Here is a 26027-nt window from a genome sequence, read left to right on the forward strand (position 1 = left end):
GGGGACACGTGTTCGAACCCTGGCCAGGGAAGATCCCACATGCTGTGGAGCAACTAAGCCCGTGCGTCACAACTACTGAGCCTGTGCTCTAGAGCCCGCGAGCCACAACTACGGAGCCCGTGTGCCACAATTACTGAAGCCTGCGTGCCTAGAGCCCATGCACCGCAACAAGAGAAGCCACTGCAGTGAGAAGCCCGCGCACCGCAACGAAGAGTAGCCCACGCTCACCACAACTAGAGAAAGCACACGCACAGCAACGAAGACCCAACGTAGCCAAAAATAAAAATTAAAAAAAGATTAATAAAAAAATAATAATTGGATAGTGGGGCTCAGGGATAGAATAGGGTGGGGCAGTAGACTCCTCTTTTTCAATCTAAGACTTGTAGTACTAAAAAAAAAACTTTATGTATTACTTTGATTAAAGGAGAGTATTTCCCAGAAGCTAGGAATTCTAACTTCTATTCTTACATCAACATCTTACTGCTCGGCCATAGACACATTCAATTAAGTGCATTCTGATAAGTATTTGGGGGTAGATATTTGGAATGACAAATTTCTAAAAACTCGAGTGTTATAGCTGATGTGTGAGCAAAAGTATTTGCTACTTGCCTATCTGGTACTGTTTCCCAATTCTCTCTAGAAAAATATCAGTTCCTGTTGTATTAGTTATCCGTCACCATGTAACAAATGACCACAAACTTAGCGGCTTAAAACAACAAACATTTATTGTCTCAAGTTTTTGTGGGCCAGCAGTTCAGGAACAGCTGAACTGGGTTGCATGACTAAGTCTCTCATGATGTTGCAATTAAGACTAGAGCTTCAGTCATCTGAAGGCTTGCCTAGGGTTGGAGGCTCTGCTTCAAAAATGACTCACTCACATGGCTGTTGGCAGGAGGCCTCAGTTCCTTGCTGGCTGTTCCTTTCCATGTGGGTCTCTCCACAGACCTGCTGATGTGTCCTCTTGGCATGACAGCTGACTTCCCCCAGAGGGAGTGATCCAAGGGAGAGTAAGGAGGAAACCCCAACACCTTTCATGACCTAGGCTCAATGGTTGTCTACTGTCACTTCCACTTTATTCTATTTGTCCAGAACAAGTCACTAGATCCAGGGGAGGGAAATTAGGCTCCACTTCTTGAAATGGAAAGTATCAAAGAATTTGTGTACGTATTTTAAAACCACAACACCCATCAATGGTACATTATACATTAGTAGGTTAGGAGACTATCCTTAAAAATGACCTTTCGAAGATCTAAAAAATCTCATCACTGTTTGTTATGACATCACTTTTAATGACCCCTCCTTCCAAAACTAAGATATACCCTACCTTGTCACCTCACTTCTTCTCTATTCTACAATATTTTAAGTTCCTTGAGAACTGATGACATTTCTTAGTCTTTTTATATCTCTGCTTACCTATCATAGTGTCTAACATATTCACAAATTCATTCAATAGTATATATATATATATATATATATGTATCCATCTTCTGGGGATACAATAATGAGCAAGAAATAGTCATAGTCCTTGTTTTCCTGGAGCTTATAGTCTACTAGGGGGAAAAGACACATTTAATTGCATCTAAACATTTAAGAACGTTTATGAATGTATTATTACAAATTAAGCTACATTTTCTGATGGACAAGGATACAGTCTTAGAGGTGCATATAAAAAGGAACAGGGCTGTTCTGTTGCAGGCATACTGAAGACAGACAGGAAGTTCACCTGACGTTGGAATTTTGCCAGATGGGTGCGAGAAGAAGAATAAGAGTCAAGGGAGTTTAAAATATTGGTGTGTTATGTTGAAATAACACACTAGTATGTGCTTATAAATATTTATTGAATTGAATCAAACTGAGCTATATATATTTTTTTCTTTGCCCCATCCTCTCTTCTTTACTGCTTCATGTCAGAGGTGATATACTTTTGGTATAGTTTGACCAGAATAGTTGCAGCTGAGTGGGAGAAAGGACTAACCCTGCTCAATCCACCTTCCTTGTTTATTGTCTAACTGCAATTACCAGTTATATTTAGAAAAAACAGAATAGAGTATTCACACAATATCCATAAGATTTTTTCCTAATAAATTTGAAGGCATCTTTTAATTTCCTAATAATTTTTTTTGTAATTTAATTCACTTAAATTTGCAATTTATATGTATATATAAGATATGCCTATTTAAACTCAAACATCCAGGGCCACTGGATAAGATGAGATCAAATGGAGTCTGGGGAATGTGACTGATTCTTTTGGAACAGCAATAAATTCTCCCTAGGAGTAATGCTGGGAAGAGGTACAGCAATATGGACCTGTCCCGCAAAAACTGAGGTCATTACTACCCTTAAAATAAACAATTTAAAATAACACTACTGAATGCTTACTATGTGCCAGATGTGTTGATAGCTTACAGGCACACTATGTTTTTTAATACTCATGACATCCCTATGAGATAGGTACAAATAGTATGCTCATTCTACAGAGATTTTGAGAGATTAATTTGTCCAAAAGCACAGAAAGAAGGCATCTTTATCTTGTGCCCCTCTACACCCCACCCCCTTCCAGGCTCATTGGCCTTCTTTCTTTTCCAAGAAATGAGCCAACTCCCTTTTCACCTTAAGATCTTTGCATTTGCTGTTTCCTCTGTTTGGAAGGTTTTTCTCCAGTTTGTTGCACATCTGGCTCCTTATCTCAGATATCTGTCCTAAATTAGTTCTCACCTTACTCTATAACACCACCATGTTTTATTTTCATTATAGTATAGTATTTATTACACTTTGAAAATTATTTTTTTATCTTCCCACCATTTCGAACCCTTAGTACCTCATTCACTGAGTGAATAAATGAATAAATAGCCTACTCCTTCTGTACCTGGAGATCCTGGATAGTATTGGGTTATACCAGTAGGCTATCTGTGTTATACCGATAAGCCATCAGAGCTCTTTATTTTTTTTTTATTTTTTTATTTTTTAAAATAAATTTATTTATTTATTTTTGGCTGTGTTGAGTCTTCGTTTCATGTGCGAGGGCTTTCTCCAGTTGCGGCGAGCGGGGGCCACTCTTCATCGCGGTGCGCGGGCCTCTCACTGTGACGGCCTCTCCTGTTGCGGAGCACAGGCTCCAGACGCACAGGCTCAGTAGTTGTGGCACACGGGCTTAGTTGCTCCGCGGCATGTGGGATCTTCCCAGACCAGGGCTCGAACCCGTGTCCCCTGCGTTGGCAAGCAGACTCCGAACCACTGCGCCACCAGGGAAGCCCGGAAGCCCCCATCAGAGCTCTTTAGAGAGATATGTATATATTCCCTATTTCATTCTCATCTTGGTTTATTACAAAGTCTCTTGTGGTTCCAGAACAGCAGTCACTTAAAAATACCAATGCCTCTCAGGGGACAGCGCCCTTGCTCTACCCAGGCTGACCTGCAGGGGATGGTGTATCCGGAGGTCTCCTTCTGTGCACGCCGGCACCCTGGTGCATAGAGACGCAGACGTTGGAGAAGTGGAGTGCAGAGGCGGGGCAAACCGGAAGGGGCAGTGTCTTCCGCGAAACCCGCCCCTCCAGGGAGGCTCTCCTGTCTCGCCCCGCCCCTTCCCCCGCCCGGGCGGCCATGGCCATTCCCGGCATCCCCTATGAGCGGCGGCTTCTCATCATGGCGGACCCTAGAGATAAGGCGCTTCAGGACTACCGCAAGAAGCTGCTGGAGCACAAGGAGATCGACGGCCGTCTCAAGGAGTGTGAGTGCACCTTTCTTTCCACATAATCTCGTGCCCGGACCTGCTCCTGTCTCTGACAAAGCGGAGGCCTTTGGCCGAGCTCGGCAACCGAGCCCCGAGGAGAGAAGGCCTCAGTCCGGAGACAAGGCGCTTTGTCATCCCCGCCTGTAGCTTCGGAAGCCGAGCCTCTTCGGGCGTGAAAATGGTCCAGTCTGGTCCAGGTGACAGAGAGAACGTCCCCAGTTCTGAGATGGAATTGGAAGATGATCAGAGGGGAGTGGGGAAGAAGTGGGTCACAGGGATGTTTCCAGGTTGAGGTGCAAGGAGTGCGGTGTTGGTGGAGTCCCGGGACCCGGAGGCGGAAAGAGACTTGAGTCAAAGAAGCTCAAGCAAGAGACGAGACTCGGGTAGTTGGTTTGTTAGTGGAATGGAAAGCCGAACGCGGAGTTTAAGAGAGAAGGGGTCCATCGGTCAGTCATAGGCCTCATCTTTTTTCCTCGTGTTTTGAATTGTACTCTGTCAGGCACACAATTTTCCCTTACTCCTGAACCAAAAGAGTACTTATAATTTTTCCTAGTGCACCGTCACTGACAAACCTGAATGGTTTAAGTAATGAAGGAAGACCTTAACTGTATAATTCTGTGGCGCTTTATTTAGGTTAGAAAGCCAAAGAGTAACAGTTCATGTGGGTAGGTGAAGTGAGGAAGGGTCTAACTCTTTTATCATTCGGGTTTGTAATCTCAAATCCGGAAGTGTCAGAACGTCAATATCTGTTATGAATGTAACCTAATATGTGCTCAAACAAGTAAGTATTGCCGATCAGGAAAATAAAAACATGGTGCTTTCTCTGTAACATTTCGTTTTTAAACATGTCATCTACAAATGGCATTATTTTTTTTGAGGTTTGATATAGTGGATATAAAGTGCACGTAAAGTGAAATAGACTTAAATAAACTTAAATAAAGTGAGACTTAGTGACTTAAACTCGCTAAGATTATTTAATTTAAAATGTTCAAATTATATTTTTCAGTAAGGGAACAATTAAAAGAACTTACCAAACAGTATGAAAAGTCTGAAAATGATCTGAAGGCCCTACAAAGTGTTGGGCAGGTAGGTAATGGAGTTTGGGGTGTAGAGGGTGATGGTGATTTGTTTTTTAGCTCTTGGCAAAAAGTAATGCTTTTTTTTTTTTCTTTCTTAGATTGTGGGTGAAGTACTTAAGCAATTAACTGAAGAAAAATGTAAGTGTACTAGATTGTTAGTAAAGAAAACAAGAGCAGACTCCCCTCCCTCCCACCACCAACTTTTGAAATGCTTATTATTTTAATGACTGTAATGAAGGTAGATGATATTCTTGCATAGACTAAGTTGTCCTTCAATTCTTGTCTTTTGGAGAACAGAAATAAAACTCAATCTGCCATCAATGTGGATATATTTATTTTTTACTTTCTATTTCTCAATTTGTTTTTTCATTTTCTTCCTCTAGTCATTGTTAAAGCTACAAATGGACCAAGATATGTTGTGGGTTGTCGTCGACAGGTAACATTTTACATTTCTATAGTACTTTATAATTGACAAAAGCCCTTTCATGTAAGGTATTTAATTCTCAAGGTAAGCAGGTCAGGCATTATGCCCATAACTCCCAAAGGTGACTTGTTCAGATATAGCTAATTATTAGCAAAGCCTGAACTCAGACCATGGGTTTGACTCCCGGTAGTCTCTACTTTTCTGCTCTATTGCATTGCCTCAGTCAGCTCTACACACGGAGAAATCAAAGAATTTTAGAAGTGAAAGAATCTCAGATTATTTTATTTTAGTGTCTTTTTTGAAGAGGGCTTAAAAGTATTAGACTTTATAAATTACATTTTATATTTAAACATTCAAAAATATTACTTATAGTCTCTACTATAGGCTAAATTGATTTTGTATGAGTTCATTTAAATTAGAATCGGCAAATTGAAATAACTCCAGATTTTATCTTGCAGTCATCAGAAAACGCCAACAAATGGCTTTGGATCATTTAGTAGCCTCTGAAGCCTATTTATGTACTACCCTATTCTTTAGAAAGTGTCTTTAGCGAATTCTTATAAACTCATTGGAAGAGCTTTCTAAACTGAGTATTTGTTATGTCAGGTTCAGGTTTTAAAACATTGATATGACATGGCTATAGAATTGAATTTTTCCTAGGGACTAAATTCAGTCTTAAGATTTTGCCTAGCATGTAAGTGGGATGACATTTTCTAAATCAAAATTTCAGTTGCCTAATCTGACAGAGGATATTTATGTCCCTTTCAGGGCCCTCTGGATGCCAAAAGTTGGCATTTCTAAGATATTTTGTGGTTGTATGAGGGGCAAGAGAGTATTTGAAAACTGGAAAATATTAGAAAAGCCAGAGTGTATATTCCCTATAGATGTAAATGTTGAAATAGCTTCATATTCATCTCTATTTAAGCTCTTTTTCAAGTACAGTGGTCCCTCGTTATCCGTGGGGGTATGTTCCAAGACCCCCAGTGGATGCCTGAAACCTGGGCATATACCAAACCTTATATATGCTATGTTTTTTCCTCTACATACATACCTATGATAAAGTTTAATTTAAAAATTATACACAGAAGGAGATTAGCAAAAATAATAGTAAAATAGAGCAATTATAAAAAAATATGCTGTTACAAAAGTCATGTGAATGTGGTCTCTCTCAAAATATCTTGTTACAAATTTAATGCCTTTTCCATCTTAACTCAGCACTTGTCATGCACTGTCGCCGTAACTTTTGCAGTTTGAGGTGTGACGCAAAACTAGCACAGGCTTCTTTTTTCTTCTTCACAATTGCATGGATAGAAGATTTGTTCTTACTGTAGATTATAGCGACCTCAGCATATGATTTTTATTTTCTTATTAAGTCGAGAACTTTCCCCGTTTCATTAGGAAGCGGTCTGTGGCTTCTCTTTGCCATATCTGAATGGCCAGCATCACTACCATTGTGCTTTGGGGCCATTATTAAGTAAAATAAGGATTATTTGACCACAAGTACTTCAATCAGGACAGTGGATCGATCTGATAACCGAGAGGGCTACTAAGTGATTAACGGGAGGAATACGCTGGACAGAGGGATGATTCACGTCCCAAGGAGAGAGCTTTCATCACGCTACTCAGAACAGCATGAAATTTAAAACTTAGGATTAGTTTATTTCTGGAATTTTTCATTTAATATTTTCAGGTAACTGAAAATGTGGATAAGGGGAGGACTACTGTATCTGGCAATTATTCTTACTTTAATCCATTATATTAAACCTAGTATTTAGCATATCTTCACTTCATTTTAATTGGCACTAAATCCTAAACTAAGCGCTCTTTGCAAAATCCTGTGAAAAATCGTCAGTAATTTGTATGATTCTGAAATTGTATTGGCAAGCAGTTTATTTTTTTCTTTGCACTTTTCGAAAAAACTAAAAAATTATAGTTTTTTCGAAAAATAACTTTATTTTTGACAAGTAACAGTCTGAGTGTGATTTGAATCTATTTGGATAGATTCTCTCCACTTCTATCCAAATAAGTTAAATATGCCAATAAATTGCTTAGTATGATTCAACTTAATATGTACAGTAATATATTTACCATAGCGTCTGGCATGTAGCAAAGGCATGAATGAAGGTTGCTGGGGTTTTTTTGTTTGTTCTTTAGAATTTTAATAAAAAAATCTCTAAGGGGAAATAGAGTGCATATTCCCCTTATCTCCTATGATCACGTAACACATTCTTCCCAAAACTATAGTTTTTAAAATAAATCTAATGGACATACCTTTAAGATGCTTTCCTTTCCTTCCCCTCCAAATGTTCATTAAGGGATTTCTGTATAAATGCTTTGGTACCAATTGCCAAAGCCACTGTACTACAGTGCCTAAATCAAAATAATGAGCAAAACTATATTAAATAGTGAGCCTTTGAAAGTAAAATATTGCAGTCAATTCCTTCTTCAAAAACAAGGTTGTTGCCACCTCAGACTTTGTATATTAGTGATTTCCCATTTCACACTGAGATTGCACAAAAGGGCACTCTTTTAAGGAGCAGAAGGAAATAACTTTGAATGACTACTTTTTATAAACCCTTCCCTTGGGCATGGTGTTTATAATCTAATATAATCTCATCTTAGTGTTCTCTCTGAAGGGTAAAAATGATTATTTGGCTTCTAACTATGCTCTTGTTAGAGTGTTATTCTCCTTTTAAGTGTTTGTGTACACCTTTTGTTTTACACAATTAGCTTGACAAAAGTAAGCTGAAGCCAGGAACAAGAGTTGCTTTGGATATGACTACACTAACTATCATGAGGTAGGTTTCTTGTACTATTTAGTTTACGTCTTATTTTCATGGAGGGAAGATTTTATCCAAAATATATGCTTCTTGAGATCTCTGAATATTTTGCCACTTTTCCACTTTTCCTAATTTCAAATTAATTTAAACATGTTTTTTAAAAAAAAATAAATTTATTTATTTATTTGGCTGCCTTGGGTCTTCATTGCTATGCATGGGCTTTCTCTAGTTGAAGCGAGCGGGGGCTACTCTTCGTTGTGGTGCACGAGCTTCTCATTGTGGTGGCTTCTCTTGTTGTGGAGCACAGGCTCTAGGCACATGGGCTTCAGTAGTTGTGGCACGCGGGCTCAGTAGTTGTGGCTTGCAGTCTCTAGAGCGCAGGCTCAGTAGTTGTGGTGCACGGGCTTAGCTGCTCCACGGCATGTGGGATCTTCCCGGACCAGGGCTCGAACCCGTGTCCCCTGCATTGGCAGGCGGATTCTTAGCCACTGTACCACCAGGGAAGTCCCAACATGATTTTCTAAGATCACCTACAGGTGCTTACATAAGCAAGTCATTTATACTCTATTTGTAGGCTGAGAGAAAATACATCTTTTAAAAGAAAAATACACACCTTATCATTACAGGTATTTGCCAAGAGAGGTGGACCCACTGGTTTACAACATGTCGCATGAGGACCCCGGGAATGTTTCTTATTCTGAGATCGGAGGGTTGTCAGAACAGATTCGGGAGTTACGAGAGGTTGGTAGTGTATGCTTTATTCTCTGAACTTACTAAGAAGTAGTACGGGTTTTAAAATGCCTGAAGGGAGAAAGAGAATGTAAAATCACTTTGTCCAAATCGTGTTTACTGAATATTATATATATAATATTTTTGCCAAGAGAAGAATAGCACTGAATCTCTAGCTATGAAAATTATGGGTTTTTGTTAAATTTGGAGATAATTTGGTGTTTGAAAAATCCTGCTCTTTTTACAACAAAGAAGAAAAAAAACCTAAGAATAATTGATGTAATCCAGTGCCCATACCATCTGGTATTTTGATTATCTTAGTAGTTTAGTTGGGTCAGAGCACATTTGGATAGTGTGTGTAATGTAGTTTTTCCCATAACCTCATTGATTTCCTATTGCCCTTAAATAGAGTAAGTTATCTGTGCCTTAAATATTTTATTTTGATAAAGCTGTTTGCTGTCATTTAAGAAAAAATACTGGCTTTAGCGTGGCTTAAACTTTTAAGTTCTTACGTGAAGAATCAAATCAGGGTTGCCTTGCTTCACAGCACAGACAGCTTCTTAATAATTCTCTTTTAAGCAAATTACATTGTTGTATTGATTTCATGTTAATTTAGGATGGAAATACTCAGGAATGAATTTGATTAGTTGGAATGGCTTACAATATCTGATTTGAGCCCTAAAACAGTAGTTTTCAGACTTCAGCACTTTACATTTTCTGGAACTCTTATTAAAGATACAGATTCCTAGGCCCTCTGCATGGTTTTGATGCAGTGGCTTGGGGGTGGGGCACAGGAATTAGCATTTAAACAAGCATTCCAGGTGATTATGAAACCAAGTTGTTTTTTTTTTATTAACCATACTTGCGGAAGCATTGGCCAAAGCATAAATAAAAGCCTATTCTTTTCACATTATAGTTAATGAAAAGAGAAGAACAAGTGCTTCATGAAACAGTGAAATCTTTTACAGTGATTTGCTGCATCAGCCATTGGAGCAGAATGAATCTCTCTCTCACACACACAGACACACGCACACACACCAAGGACATGCAGTATACATCTGCAGACAATTGCGAATATTAATTTCTCACAATTTTGGCGTGTCTTAATCATACCTTATGGACAGAGTTATTCAGTAGAGGTTTATCTCTCAAGTAAAGAGTTTAAACTGGGCAGTCAAATCCTCACTTTTGCTGTTCTCCACTTTTCTTTCTTTGAATCAGTCTTAGAACATTGAGAGCAGAATTTATGTTTTTTTTAAGACTACTATGACAAAACGCCAACATAAGAAAATTTTATGTACCATTTCTCTTAGTGGCAGTTATATCTTACCAAAGTTCCCCATTTTATAATTATTTTTTGTTGTATTCAGATGCACACCAGTGTAATCTTTTTGTTCTTTTGCTTAACTGATTTTTTGTAGTGTTAATTTTTTCGTTGAGGCATAATTTACTTTCAGTAAAATTCACATGTTTTTAAGTGTACAGTTCAAATGTGTTTGACAGATTATATGCCCGTGCAAACATCACTCTAGTCAAGTGTGTGGTTATTTTAACAAGTGTGTTAAATAATAAATAAATAGCTCAAATTACCACATGCTTTTTAATTAATTAATTTAAAAAATATTTTAAGATTTTTAGATTTAAGGGATATCTTACATCTACCTGAAGAAAAACCTCTAATATAAATGGTTTTACATAGCACTGAGTTCTAGATCTATTATGAATTATGATGTATGTACGTAATTCTGCTGATAGTTTACTTAAAATATTTGAAAGTACATCAAAATCTTTACTAACTTTTTAAGAAACATGCAACTTCTTTTCTAGGTAATAGAATTACCTCTTACAAACCCAGAATTATTCCAACGTGTAGGAATAATACCTCCAAAAGGCTGTTTGTTATATGGACCACCAGGTTGGTATTAAATCATGTCTGCCCCACTATGAGCGAATGAATGAATGAAGGAGTAAAAACATGAGATGGAGATAACTTAATGTGACAATTCCAGCCTTCATTCTATTCAGAGTAAGGAAGGGATTGGGGATGTGTGTCTAGTATTTTCTTAGTCTTGCTTAGTCCTCTTGTGCTTCATAGGGTATATATATCTAAACATGCCATGTGATTCTAAGCAATGGTCTTGTGTGGTTCACAGACCTCTGGGTGTCCCAGAGACACTTTCAGGGATTCTGCAAGGTCAGAATTACTCTTGTAATACTAAGATGTCAACACAGTGAAAAAAAAAGAAAAAGGCAACTAACATCTGTGCTGATGGTGCAAAGCAATGAGGGTAAAGCTACTCATGCCATAGCATGAATCAATTAAGTCAGTGGCACAAAATGGTATAGTAGTCATTGTGTTCGGGGCCACTCACATTTGCAGTATTTTTAAAAAGAGATGTCAGTTTCACTTAAAATGTCCTTGCTAAAGCATTAAAAATATTAACTTTTGATCCTTGAATAATGTCTTGTATTCTGTGATGAAATGGAAAATACATATAAAGTACTTCTGTTGCATACTGAATAAGATAGATATCTCCAGGAAAAGCATTTGTGTGATTATTTGAGTTGCCTGCTGTATTAGCTGCTTTTCACGGAATGCCATTTTTACTTGAAAGGATGATTTACAGTCAATTATCAGACTGGTTACTGGTTACCTTGCACACATTTTTAAAAATTTATTATTTATGTATTTATTTTTGGCTGTGTTGGGTCTTTATTGCTGTGCGCGGGCGTTCTCTAGTTGCGGCGAGCAGGGGCTACACTCCGTTGCTGTGTGTGGGCTTCTCATTGCGGTGGCTTCTCTTGTTGCAGAGCACGGGCTCTAGAGCGCAGGCTCAGTAGTTGTGGCGCACGGTTTAGTTGCTCCATGGCATGTGGGATCTTCCTGGACCAGGGATCAAACCCATGTCCCCTGCATTGGCAGGCGGATTCTTAAGCACTGTGCCACCAGGGAAGTCCCTGCACACATTTTTTTAAAAAAATGAATGAAGTTAGCCAATCATGTTAAAGTGAACAGCTGACACCATCTGTAGCCAGTGATAAAATTTGAGCTTTCAAGCGAAAATTGAGTTTTTGAAAACTTTACGTCTGGTACTATGAGCTTGACAACTTTCCAATGTGTTTGTTAATATCAACCAGGATGAGATCGGAGATGGTATTAACAAATGTGATTTTTTAATATTATATAATGGAAAATGCCAGTATTTGGAAGATTTTCATAACCCACTGAATCAGTAGTTTCCAAATAACAAATACTTGATATTACAATATCATACGTAGGCAAAGGTCCACTCAGTGTTCAGTATAGCCCAATGTATTTGAATGTACAAGTTTCCATCACAGTCTGTTTGTAAGTTGGATTTGATATATTTCTAAAGTTATGTATTCAGTTTGCTTAAAATAAAATTAGAAGGGATATTTTGAATAAAATTTTAATACTGAGAGTGGAAGTGCTTTGGGATTTTAAATGATTTTAAAAGCTTTTATTTAAGACTTGGCTTCCATTTTGCAAAATTTACTATTCAAAGGATTACATTCTTAAAGGCTTTTGAAAATTTGTTTTACTTTCCATTTAATTAGGACTTTGTTTATCATTCCTAGGTACAGGAAAAACACTCTTGGCACGAGCTGTTGCTAGCCAGTTGGATTGCAATTTCTTAAAGGTAAAGGGAAGATTCTTTTTGTAGCTGTTGAAAATAAATTTTTTTTGAATTGTCCTATGTTTACCATAATGTTTTTCCTTTAATCAGGTTGTATCTAGTTCTATTGTAGACAAGTACATTGGTGAAAGTGCTCGTTTGATCCGAGAAATGTTTAATTATGCCAGGGACCATCAGCCATGCATCATTTTTATGGATGAAATAGATGCTATTGGTAAGAATAACACTTTTTAAAATTTATTTTAAACTTTTCTTGAACTGTAGGAATATTTTTTAAATCTAAAAGAACTTTTTCCCTCTCTTTTCACCTCTAATTGCAATTTGTGTGAAGTAGCAAAATGAATTGAATGTTACTTTAAAAAAATTCTTAAGAAAGTTTAACCACTCTCAATAAATAACCTTTAACATTGAGAAAATGATAAACATTATACCAAAATCAATTCTAATTTTGTCAGTGTAATTCTTGTTAATTTATTTTCATCTTAATGTTTTAAACCCCAGACACTATCATTTTCATATTTTCTTAAATGATGCTTAAAGAGGAAAGGAGTAATGCATATGAGTTTCCACATCATTATTTTAGGTGGTCGTCGGTTTTCTGAGGGTACTTCAGCTGATAGAGAGATTCAGAGAACTTTAATGGAGGTAATATTTGGTAAAGCCTGTTTGTAAAGAAATCAATGTTTATAAAGTGAAGAAGTGAACATTGGATATTTGAAGGTCAGAATATGGACAGTGGTTTAAATGAAGAATGCACTTAAGTATGAAATTTGAAAGTACAGTATTGACAGGAATGAACCCTTTTCTTTACCACAATCTCTAGTAAGAAAATGAGTACTAGAAAATAATAGGGATATCTATAAAATTTCATGTGAGTTACAACTGTACCGTACTAAATTTTTTGAGCAGACTGGCCATTTAAAAAATTATATATTGTACTTATATTGTGAATGTGATTTTGTGTTAGTTTTATTCAGATATTTTATGAGTGACAAATATATTTAAACTAGTGGCAATAAATGAATTGTAATTATGTATGAGGCTGCTCTAAAAATTACTAATACTTTCCTCTCTTTATTGCTGAGAATGAAAGGAAACTAAAATAGTTTTGATTATTGAAGATGGATGATGGGGTATTGAAGTGTATATTAAAGTCTTTTCCCACTCCAAATTCTGTGAAAGTGATGGCAAGATTCCAAACACATTTTCCAACTTCTATGAATAGATAGGTAGCATAGGTAATGCATTGTCAACTTCTGTCTCAGTAGGGGTATTTGAAAATTGTTTTTTATAAATTGTCTGCTCAGAAAAGACTATTTTAAAATTAGTTGTAGAGTCTATTAGAAGCCTTAAATTGAGGTATTTTTTTAAAAACGCAGATACTAGTTTTATTCATGTAGCTGACATGTTGTTAGCTAACACGGTATGTTAGACATATTGGCATGAAGAAATAGACATTGTCAGGCTAGCTTTGTTTTAAAGTGTTTGTTGAATGCAGTTAGATTTTTCAACATTTATTCAAGAAAACTTCAGGAATTGAAGGAAATGTGTTAGGTATCTCAGTATTTCTGTGTATAGTAGAATTATTTGAAAAGATATTTAATGAATTTATTATCAAGTTTGTAGAAAATCATTGTTTCCAGTTATCCTGTTGTAAATTTTATGTCTGGCATACCATAAGCTCTTGAAACATTATTTTAAAAGTAATTGTAACAAAAAAATTCAAACATTGGAAATCAGATCCACATAACTTAGTTTCATAATTCTTGACTGGATGGATGCCTTCAGATTTATTAAAACTATCTGATAGCTATAAAAAGGTACATAGTTGAATAATCTATCTTGGAGACTTCCCTGGCAGTCGAGTGGTTAAGACTCCGTGCTGCCCCAGCAGGGGACACGGGTTTGATCCCTGGTTGTGGAACTAAGATTCTGCATATTGCAAGGCAAGGCCAAAAAAAAAGCATTCAGTAATCTATCTTGGAACTTTTAGGATGGAAAATATATCCCTTTATGTAAGAGAGAGAAAAAAATATGATTCCATCAAATAATCATTCTGCACATCACATATGTATCTGTAAGCAATACATTTCATGGTCTTAGTCATTTTATAAAAGGTGTGTGCTATGTGTTTTTTTAATGGTTGGGAAGCTTTATAAAATGTGCCTTTGATTTATATTCACAAATATATTCTTAGCTACTGAATCAAATGGATGGATTTGATACTCTACATAGAGTTAAAATGATCATGGCTACAAACAGACCAGATACACTGGATCCTGCTTTGCTTCGTCCAGGCAGATTAGATAGAAAAATACGTGAGTTAAGCTTTTTTGCCTGCTGTCCATTTCCCTTTGTCTATGTCCATTTCTCTTCCCATACCTCTTCCTCACCCCCTACTTTGTTTAAAAAACAAAAAACCTGACTGCAAAAGAATTTCTTATAATTTTCTTATTTTCAGATATTGATTTACCAAACGAACAAGCAAGGTTAGATATATTGAAAATCCATGCAGGTCCCATTACAAAGCATGGTGAAATAGGTAAGTAAATAACCTATTTCATATATATTTACATTTGGTAAATGAAGTAAAATGCTATTGGATATCACTGATAGTCTACCAAATCTAGTTTTAAATTTAGGAAACATGGTGGTCTTGAATTTAGCTAATAGTTATTGAGCATGTGCTGTATGCTAAGAATTGTTGTAAGTGCTGAGGATATAGCAATGAACAAAACAGATAAATTCCTGCCTTTATATAACTTACATTCTTGTCAGGAAAGACAGGTGAAGAAAGTAAAATATTCACTTGAACCTTGAGCAAAATGGGTTTGAACTGTGTGGGTCTACTTATACGTGGATTTTTTTTTTAAACTAGTAAATGCTACAGTACTACCTGCTTGGGGTTGGTTGAATCCACAGGTGCAGAACCGTGAACATGGAGGGCCACTATGAGTTACACGCAGATTTTCGACTGTGCAGAGGGTTGGCACCCCTAACCCCCATGTTGTTCAGGAGTCAACTTTGTGGTACATTAGGTGATGATAAGTCCTACTGAGAAAAATAAAGCAAAATAAAGCCCGAATGTATACATTTTTTCATAGAGGTGGGGAGGAGGAAGCACAGGGAAGGCCTTACCAAGGTGATTTTTAAGCAGTGACGTAAAAGGTGAAGGAGCTAAGTATGGATATTTGGGGGAAAATCATGCAGAGGGAACAGCAAGTAAGAAGGCCTTGAAGTAGGTGCGTGCATGGAACATTTCAGGAGCAGTATAGAGGTCAGGGTGTCTGTGGCAGAGTTATTGGGACGGTAGCAAGTGAAATAAATCATAGAAGTAATGGGGATCAGATTGTGTAGAGCCTTACTGAGGCCATTGTGTAGGAACTTTGGCTTTTGTTTTTAGTGAAATGGATGCCATTGGAGGATTGTGAGCAGAGGAATGATATGACCTTACTTGTTATTATTTTTAACTTTGTATTACAGAAAATTAGAAATACGTAAAAGAAGAGATGAGTATAATCTTATCAGGAATTCATCCCCCAGCTTCAGTAATTAACCCTTGGCCAATCTTGTTTCATCTGTAATCTCTCCCACCTCTTACCTTCCCTCTGGATTTTTAAAAAGCAAATTCCAGGGCTTCCCTGGTGGCGCAGTGGTTGGGAGTCCGCCTGCCGATGCAGGGGACACAGGTTCATGCCCCAGTCTGGGAGGATCCCATGTGCCGCGGGGCGGCTGGGCCCGTGAGCCGTGGCCGCTGAGCCTGCGCGTCCGGAGCCTGTGCTCCGCAACGGGAGGGGCCGCAGCAGTGAGAGGCCCGCGTACCACAACAAAAAAAAATAAAAAGCAAATTCCAGTCATTATCATTTCATCTGAAAATATTTCAAAATTCACTTATGTTAAATAGATCATTCTGGCTGCAGCTAGAGGGACAAGGATAGAGACAAGAGGATCTATTAGGAGGTTATTTCAGTAATGCAGGCAAAAGATGATGGTGGCTTGGTCCAAGGTGGTAGCAAAATCTTTTGAAATAATGAGATTCTGGACATATTTTGAAAATAGAGGTGACAGGGCTTGCTAATGAATCAGATGTAGGGTGTGAGCTAAAGAGAAGAACCAGGGAAGACTTAGGTTTTTTACTCATGCAACTGAACAAATGGAATTGCCATCAATTAAAGGGAGGGAAGACTGGAAAAATTTGGTTTTAAAGGGAGAAAGAGGAATTTGATTCTGGCAATATTTAATTAGAGATGCCAATTAGATAGCCAAGTAAAGATGTTGATTAGTAATTCTGTGTGCATCAGTAGTTCGTTGGGGTGGTCTGTGCTAGAGTTATAAATATGGCTAATATCAGCATAAAAATGGTTCCAAGGAAGAGAATGTTGATAGAGAAGGGATTCAAAAACTGAGCTAATTCCAGCATTAAGAAGTTGAGAGGAAAAAAAAAAAAAGTTGAGAGGAAGAACCATCAAAGGAGACTGAGAAAGGTTAGTCACAGAGATAGGAGTTAACCAGGACCTGATGGTGTCCTGGAGAATAAATGAAGAAATATTATAGGGAGGGACTATTTTTCTGTCAAATGCTGACAATGGGTCTGATAAGAAGAGTTCTGAGATTGGATTTACTATGTGAAGATCACTGGTGACCTTATCAAAAGAAATTTCTTTGGAGTGGTAGGAGTGAGAGCCTTGTTCAAATGGGTATCAGAGAGATGGGGACAAGAGGCACTGAGTTTAGACACCTCTTTCAAGGAGTTCTCTAGCGAAGGGGAGAAGAGAAGAAATGGAGCTGCAGCAGAAATGGAGATGAGGACTTGGGGTTTTCTTTAAGATGCATGAACTTACAACACTTTTTTTTGTGCTGATGGGAATGATCTAGGAGAGAGATACAAGTTGATAATGTGCTTTTTTTTGAAGAGAGGTTGGCTTTGCCTATGAGCATAGACTTCTCAGAATAGGAGGAAAGACAGCATATATAGATGATGACGATAATAGGTTCTTAAATATGGCAGGTGCTTAGAGGATTTTTTTTCTGAATGCTTTTATTCTCTCAGTGAAATAGAAAGCAAGTTAAGAGTGAAAATGGGAAAGTACTGTTAGAGATTTGAGGACAGAGGAGAAATTACAAAATAGTTAGCTATAGAAGTGAGAGACTGGACTAGTGTAAAGGCCAGCAAGCCATGTATTCTATTGTGGGCTAAATTCTGTATGCCTTCCGTTTTTGTAAATAAAGTTTTGTTGTAGCACAACCATTCCCGTTCATTTACATATTGTCTATGACTACTTTCCCACTACAGTGGCAGAACTGAGTAATTTTGACAGAAACCATATGACCTACAAAGTCGAAAGTATTTACTATCTTGCCCATTACAGAAAGTTTGCTGACCTCTGGACTAGAGGCATCTAGTATAATTGCCAAGCAACTTTAAAAACTTTTTAAAAGTTAGTGGTCCAAAATAATTACAAATAGTTGACCATTGCCTTTCTTATTACTCATGTGAAAGTTTTGAGTTGGAAGGACTGAGCTGAATTTACCAGTTTCCAATACTGAGCTCTTGCTAGGTGCCAGATGCTCTTCTAACCTTAGGAATTTCTGCTCTCCAGAAGCTTACATGAACTTGAACCTGAATGAAGACTAATTAATGAATTATCTGTGTGATTTCAAATAGAGATTGACATACTCCAGATTGCCTGACAAGGGTGTCTTATCACAGTTTTTCACATTGTAGTAGCCTATGTGTCTCTTCTCTCGCTATTCTATTCTACATCAAGTCCGTGACTGCTACCTTAAACCAGCAGCAGCTCTTCATTTCGTCTGTCACGGGGATAGAAAGGTCACTTAACTATTACTGTTATCATAGATCTGATACCTCAACACTTGGAGCTTTCACAGAAACCAGAAAAGCTAGCCAGTGTTTACTCTAGCATTTAAAAATTCTGTATGATAAAATGATGTCTGAAGGCTATTTTTGGTATATTTTATATTTGCCTTATGTGATTAAATTCCATTGTGGTTACAGTCGGTTTTGAATATTCTAGATTTATTCAAATTAGATACTTGGTTACAGTTTTAATAAGAGTCATAGCTTGACATATCTAAAGTTCACATGCGCTTAACAGTTTCTCTGTGTAGAAGCAGGTTAAGATGCTTTCAGATCTTGATATTTCTTGGTTTTAGAGTTTTAGAAGTATGTTTATTTCTGCTTGGTGCTGGTTTACTTAACAGAAGTATTGATTTTAGTTGTTAATATTGTGGAATGTTAACAGAGATGATACCTAGCTGACTAAATTCGAAGCAAGCTCTTAAGTTAAATTTTCTGTATGGGAATAAATCAAAAAAAGGTCTCCTATTATTATTTTTTTAACTGATTTCCAGTATTTTTCCTAAACAGATTATGAAGCAATTGTGAAGCTTTCAGACGGCTTTAATGGAGCAGACCTGAGAAATGTTTGTACTGAAGCAGGTAAGGGTTTAAAGTACCGTTTTTACTATTGATTTTGATTTGTTTAATTTGCTAAAAGTGTGTTTGGGTTTGTCCAAAAGCAGAGCCTGAGCTTTGCAAGGATTTGAGTGCTTGTTATTTTCTGGGAAATTGATTCCAAGAAGTAGGAGAGAATAGGGCAAGTGAAATGGGAAGAGGGAAAGCTGTTATAAGGGTGCATCATTGAAATAACTGTTGTAAGCAAGAGGGGTTTGATTCTGACGAGACCTCAGAGAAACATACAGAATTCTTTCCAGGATTATCTGGCTGAAATATGGGAGACTAGACATTTATTTAACAGCTGTCATCCTCCATTCCTCCGTGGGATGAGATTTGCCCTTGGGGATGTTAACTTCTTTGCACTTATGGATGCCTTAGGGTAGAATGTGGAAAGACATGCATAGTGATAGCGTGCTGTCCCCTTGGAGTAAGTCTGAGACTGTACAGAGCTATCTGCCACACCTGTGGCTGAAATCTGACTGGGCCAGCACTGGGGGTATCTGCTACAAAATGGATGACATGCCTTCTGATACTAGCCTGTCTGTAGTTACCTTTGAAAGATTGATTTATGAATTTTGTGTTCATTCAACTTGTGGAAATATAGTAGTTTTTTAGTATAATTTTCTCTGTGGATTGTGTGATTTTATTTTTATTTCTGGTACCAAGTGGCTTTAAAACCATACATACAGTCATTTAGTTTTTGTCCTCCGCACAGAATCTTAAAATTAAAAAAATATCTACAGTAGATTTTATAGTTACTGACTTTCATAGGTTGCATATGAACACTTTTTAAGTATTACAATATGTGATATCCTCTTGTTTTCATATCACCATTAGCCTTATTTTAACATTTCTTGTAAATTCAACAGTGTTTAAAGAGGCTGCTCAGACATGGCTTCTCCATAGGAGTATCTTCATGAGTATACTGTGACTCAGTATCTGGATCAAAGATCTGCAGGTCCAGAAACTCTCAGTACAAATCACATAAATCATGCTCACAAAGACTTACTAGTAAACAAAAATATGAAAAGGTAAGCAGTCAGTAGCCTGAACTACTAGGGGTAACTTATGACATTCTCCTTTCAAAATCTACACTAGACCAAATTATTATTAGAAGATTGCTTTGGTGAAGATGGAATCCAAACAAAAGCAGTATCTAAATCTTAAAGGCTGATACCATTAAATTATATTCTCTCTTTTTCCACATATTTTTTAAAAGTTTATTTTTAGCTATTTCCAATAAAGAACTTCTGTGTGGATTAAAATTTAAGCTTTTTAAACTTCTCATCTAGAGACATACTGAAATTCTTGAGTTTTCTTTTTATTAGTCTTCAAGCCTTTTTTGTTAACATATCTTTCTGTGAGTTAAAATATACTTGATTCAATTATAGTTGTCTTTTTCCATTCAAATCCTGAGATTGTCATCCTTTTTGGATTAGAATGTATCTCAGATTCACTCATTCACTAAATAATAATTTGGAAACAGTAATATGCACAAGGTTTGGAAAAAATAACTTGCCTAATTTAGTTACAGCCTTCTAAACAGGTTTTAAAACTTCACTATTAAAAAAACCAGTCATTTCCATTCACCTGATTTCTGAGGACAGCATAGAATGACTATTGCCAAGATTCCTTATGTAGAAATCTTGAAAGGAAAGGGAAGACAGGAAGTAAACCTTGCAATTTTCTGTTGCAACCCACTCATTTTATGTTAGTGAAAATTCAGTATAAGCAGATCCTCAATGAAAATAGTAGGATTCATTTAATTAGTAGATAGTGATAACTTACCAGCTTTAGCATATCATGAAATTAGGATTGTCTCAAAATCTGGAACCCATATCTATGACACAACTAATGTTTAAAAAAAACCCACAGACCTTTTACCTCCTTGTCAAGTAGTATTTGACAAGTAACTTGTCAAAAACTTGAAAGCAAAAACTGAATGGTGGGCCTCCCTGGTGGCGCAGTGGTTGAGAGTCCGCCTGCCGATGCAGGGGATACGGGTTCGTGCCCCGGTCTGGGAGGATCCCATATGCCGCGGAGCGGCTGGGCCCGTGAGCCATGGCCGCTGGGCCTGCGCGTCCGGAGCCTGTGCTCCGCAACGGGAGAGGCCACAACAGTGAGAGGCCCGCATACCGCAAAAAGAAAAAAGAAAAAAAAAAAAAAAACTGAATGGTGATATTTGAATATGAAAGTCTTATAAAATACCAATTTAGGGCTTCCCTGGTGGCGCAGTGGTTGAGAGTCCACCTGCCGATGCAGGGGACACAGGTTCATGCCCCGGTCTGGGAGGATCCCACATGCCGCGGAGCGGCTGGGCCCGTGAGCCATGGCCGCTGAGCCTGCGCGTCCGGAGCCTGTGCTCCGCAACGGGAGAGGCCACAACAGTGAGAGGCCTGCGTACCGCAAAACAAAACAAAACAAACAAACAGAAATACCAATTTGTACATAAAAAGTAAATTTTCTCACATGAATAATGACACTGGTTTTTGTTGACTTTCTTTAATTCCTATTCTCTATGCTTTTGATTATTAACAAGGAAAAACTATGAAAATTACTGGGATGTTTTGTGTTTTCCCGAACCATACGTGTGCCCCCTGCTTCCAGGGAATTGCTGCCTGTAGAGTTAGGAAACTTCTGCCTAAAATGTGTATGTGTTATTGATAGTTGGGTTTTGTTTTGTTTTTTCAAGATGACATTGGATACAGGGACTGTGTGAGGTGGAATTTAAGTATACAGATGATTGTCTCACTGTTTTCTAGCTTTTGGTTTGGAAAATAGTGCTCACTATAGTTACGGAAATTAATTGAACAATAATAGTGGTTTTTAGGAAATTAGAACTATTGGCTGAGAAGTAATACATCTAAGCTCCTTCACATTTATTCCATAGAATAATATTACATTATTTAGTTTTCTTTAAAGTTTTTTGAGATATAATTGACATATTAGTTTCATGTATACAACATAATGATTCAGTATTTGTATATATTATGAAATGATCACCATAATGAGTCTAGTTAACATTCCATCATCACACATAGAAAAGTATTTTTTTCTTGTGATCTACTCAGCATCTTTCAAATACACAGTGCAGTATTAATAAGTATAGTCACCATGCTGTACATTACATCCCTAGGACTTATTTATTTTTTAAGTGGGAGTTTGTACCTTTTGACCACCTTCACCCATTTCACCTACCCTCTCCCTTAGCTTTCTTATAATAAATAATTCACATATTAAATATAGCAGTCATGTTATTTTATTCTCCACAGGTATGTTTGCAATTCGTGCTGATCATGATTTTGTAGTACAGGAAGACTTCATGAAAGCAGTCAGAAAAGTGGCTGATTCTAAGAAGCTAGAGTCTAAATTGGACTACAAACCTGTGTAATTTACTGTAAGATTTTTGATGGCTTCATGACAGATATTGGCTTAATGTAAAAATAGAGTTAAGGAAAATCATGTATTGGCAAAAATGATCTCATTAAAAGAGTATGAATAAAAATGTGTATGAATAACATTGTAAAAATTAGTAATTCAGTAACTCTACTTTTAAGAAGTATGGAAGAAATTTGTATGTTTGTTAATGTTGCAGTTATTGCAGCAGAAGTTATAAAAGAAGAGTATGTTGAAGCTTTTCGTATTTGCTGTGTATTTTGTAAAACCTTGAAAATGGTTGGAAACAGTAGTACCAGATAGCATTTCTTATGACTTAGTTTATATCGTTTGTTTTCCTCACCCTAAAAAGTTTAATAAAATCTGTTTGATTCCGTTCTCCTACATATATTCTTGTCTTTCATGAGACTACGTTTACTGTGGTCTAAACTATTTAATAACCAAGATGAAGTTGGATTTAGATTGTAGACTTTTGAATTTTATTTTAAAACAGTACCTATACTCAGTGTTCATGAGAGCATCTTGTTATATGTAACATAGATGTGTGTCTGTATATATTCCTCCTTCCAGAAAGCCTTTATTTATTCCCCACCTACTATGATGAAGCCGTGTGATAGTTAATTGAAATAGTGACATGCACATCCATAACCATTTTTTAGATTATGATTAAAAGTAACATTTGCTATTTAAATGTGAATTGGTTTTCTTGATTTATGTGAGATGCTAGTTCCCTTTTGAGGAGGTTTGTACACTCTTCTCAGAAAGATTCACACATACATACACACAATTTTGCATATATTAAAACTTAGGAGATTTATTATTTCCCAAGCTCACCCATGGACACTAGGTATCTATGGATACCAGGCTAAGGATCTGATGTAGGGAATGTTGATGTCAGAAATGTTCAGAACAAAAGTTCCGTTACCTATACACGATTCTTTCTCATATTATGTGGTAATTAAAGCTTTAACAAATTACAGTAGGAAATCATCATTGGGCATCAATTAAGATTATGTTATTATTAAAGGTGCTGTTAAAAAAAAGAAACTTCAGTTTCATAAACACTGAAGAATGAATGATATATGACTCAGGTAATAATACAATCATTCTTCAAATTAAAAACTTGCTAGCAGAGTAATGTGTGCCGTTTTATAACTAAAAGGGAGAGAACTGTTTAATAGTGGTAGAGAAAATGGAGCCCTCAAACTAGCCATCTAATTAATACTCAAATTATTGAACAGTTCTATTTCTATATATGTTTAGTAGTGTATTTCATAAATATGACTATAAAAAGTAATAGTATGTCAGGTCTAGGTCAGATATCCATGTGGTCCTTTGTACTTTATCCAATGTAATCTGCAATTCAGTTAATGAAAGACTATCTCACTTTTTTACTTTGGTGGTGGTGGTGTTGTTTTTTTTAAAGAATCAGTTTGGTGTACAAATCTTGAAAGTTTATGTGTGGGTTCTTACACTTCTAAGCTTGATTTTCCTCATCTGTTTAAAAACAAAAAAGATAACATTATATCCCTAAACCCAGAGAAAGTATTATATACCTGAACTTTATTAACAATATAGTATTAACTGACTCAAACTCCTTTTAAAAAGATATTGAAAGCCATATAGTTTAATAATACGTTGAAGTGTTAACAAGCTTAGAGTTAAAGGAAGAGACCTTCAGTATTATGTACAAATTAGTGGGCTATAAATTGTTTCTATTAGGATTTTTTCTATTTGCCATTTTTCTTGATACTTTCTAGTTGTCATATTCCCAAGATATTCTTAAAAGTACACCGTTTCGATTTGCTTAAAAGTGATGGTGTTTCATTCTGTCTGTGGCATAACGTAATTTTCAGGTGAACTCTTCATTACTCTGGGTTATAACCTCACCAGATAGCGCAGGATTCTGAGAGGGGAGAAAACTATAGTTTCCTTTCGTAAGCCAGTTTATTGTGGCTAGGATGTCTTCCCCGTTCTTACACCAAAGAAGGGATTTGCATCCAATCCGGAAAGGGCAGAGCTGAGTCGTATTATCCCACTCCTTTTCCCAGGACCGTCCTTCGTGCTTTCCCTCCTACCGCAGTCTCACCTCCTCCAAACCCGGTGAGCTCCCGCCGCTGCGCCTCCGGGGCCCCGCCCCCCCGCGTCTGCGCTCTCGCGAAGGGGTGGGGCGGCGGCGCTCTGACACCTGGCGGCCGCGGGGGGCGGGCCGAAGGCGAGCGTGGGCTGGGATTGGCTGGGGCGGCGCGAGGAGGGCGGGGTGGAAAGCGGGGAGACGGTTGTAGGGCTCGTGTTGGTGCGGGAGCCTGGGCGGCCTTACGAGCGCGGAGACTCGGCGGGGGAGGGAGGCGGCAGCAGCATGGCGGCCGGGCACGAGCCGCCCAGCCCTCCTCTTTCCGGCTGTCGTCGCCGCCACCGCCGCCGCCGGAGTCGCTGGGACCCTTTAGTCTGCGTGTGTTAGTTGTAAGCCCGCTGCCTCCCCGTCAGTCCTCCGGTCTACCCTCACTCCTTCCTTTCACCGCCACTGCCAGCCCGAGTGTCGGGCCGGCGGGTAACTCCCACTCCCACCCCACCCCACCCACAAGCCCGCGGGCCGGGACCATGGAGGACGTGAAGCTGGAGTTCCCCTCGCTCCCACAGTGCAAAGAAGACGCCGAGGTGAGTCTGTCAGTGACTGCCCCGCACAGGCCTCCCCCTGTGGCTCCTCGGCCGAGGGGCGACCCCAGGCCCCAACCGTCGAAGCCTCCGGCTCCCCGGAGTCCTGTTGCCTCTTGAGGGCGTCCCGGGACCCAGGGGCGGAGCCTCGCACTCCGGTGCTGTCAGCCCAGACCCCGGTCACTGAGTTCCTCTTCCCCTCCTGAGTCTCCGGCGCCGGAGCCGGGTCTGGTTAACTGAATTCAATGAGATGAGCAAAAGCAGCCCTTTCCCCCCAGGTTTGGCGTCGAGGCCTTACTTGGAGTAAGGTTCCCCTTTTATTGCCAAAGCAATGCGAGGATTATGTTTTTAATCTCCTTTTGAGGGGTAATCTTTGGTGTCGTCGATTCACTTGTGGGACACACGGCCCCACGTGTGGAATAGACGTGGGCCCTGAACTTGCTAAGTGTGCCTTCAGAAAGTTTCCCGAAGTAGTTGGTTTGTTTTGTTTTGGTTTGGTCTTTGGTGTTTTTGAGGCAAGCCGTGACCAGCAGAGTAAATGTCACAAAGCTAGCTCGTTCGAATCTGAACACTTCAATCCAAAACCTTGCCCTTCGGAGGGAAGTTAATATGGGGAATAAAATTCTTTATAACTTGTTCTCCTGATTTTTAATTTGGGGTTCTTTTTACCCCACCTTACTTCTTCCTTCCCTAACGTTTGTACTGAGTTTTCTCCCATCTATTCCTAGTTTAGAATACTTTATGGTATTGCAGAATACTAAATTAGAATTTTTCTGAAGACTCAGTTATAACAGGACAATGATATTCAGATATGCTTTAGTAGGATCGAGAAAGAAAGAAAGCTAAAATCGCTATTTTTAAGAGATCATTCAATTTATACCAAATATTCTATTGAATGTCTTCATTTGTTGTTCACGTTTTTTATTGGGGGCGGATCTTTTGCTTGTGATAATAATCCTTGAGAATTTCATGTTTTAAGAGTAGACTCTTAAATAGGAAAAAAAGTAGAATTTAGGTTAGGTTAAAAATGAATTTACACTTTTTTCTTTGTTTCATATGGAATAATGTGAATGAGGAGTATGCTTTTATATCCTCAA

General features: G+C 38.0%; 2 protein-coding genes across 7 annotated transcripts in view; both read left to right on the forward strand.

Annotated features, from left to right (window-relative positions):
- Positions 1-3597: 3597 nt before the first annotated feature.
- Positions 3598-22966, forward strand: PSMC6 (proteasome 26S subunit, ATPase 6). 4 transcript variants are annotated; one of them, XR_014293705.1, is made up of 15 exons: positions 3598-3727; positions 4737-4816; positions 4908-4947; positions 5193-5245; positions 7964-8031; positions 8640-8754; positions 10570-10657; positions 12343-12404; positions 12492-12615; positions 12985-13046; positions 14599-14719; positions 14863-14943; positions 18790-18874; positions 19758-19910; positions 22152-22210. XR_014293705.1 is itself a non-coding variant. In XM_082617180.1 (14 exons), the coding sequence occupies exons 1-14, from the start codon at positions 3601-3603 to the stop codon at positions 22185-22187; spliced, it is 1152 nt and encodes a 383-aa protein (XP_082473306.1). In that variant the 5' UTR covers positions 3598-3600; the 3' UTR covers positions 22188-22966. The 4 variants fall into 4 exon arrangements, 3 of the variants coding, with proteins under 3 accessions (XP_082473306.1, XP_082473305.1, XP_082473307.1); XM_082617180.1 differs by lacking the exon at positions 19758-19910 and having other exon boundaries at positions 18790-18861; positions 22129-22966; XM_082617179.1 differs by lacking the exon at positions 19758-19910 and having other exon boundaries at positions 18790-18861; positions 22152-22966.
- Positions 22967-24568: 1602 nt separating this feature from the next.
- The window catches only part of STYX (serine/threonine/tyrosine interacting protein), a 37274-nt gene continuing 35815 nt past the window's right edge, over positions 24569-26027 (forward strand). For all 3 annotated transcript variants that reach the window (XR_014293671.1, XM_082616944.1, XM_082616945.1), the window contains exon 1: positions 24569-24933. Coding sequence is in view for 2 of the 3 variants with exons in the window: in XM_082616944.1 (XP_082473070.1) it covers positions 24877-24933 (57 nt within the window). In the remaining variant the exon portion in view is untranslated. The remainder of the gene's footprint in view (positions 24934-26027) is intronic.

Source organism: Mesoplodon mirus (assembly GCF_964341445.2).
Source record: "Mesoplodon mirus genome assembly, chromosome: 4".
Classification (NCBI taxonomy): Eukaryota; Metazoa; Chordata; class Mammalia; order Artiodactyla; family Ziphiidae; genus Mesoplodon; species Mesoplodon mirus.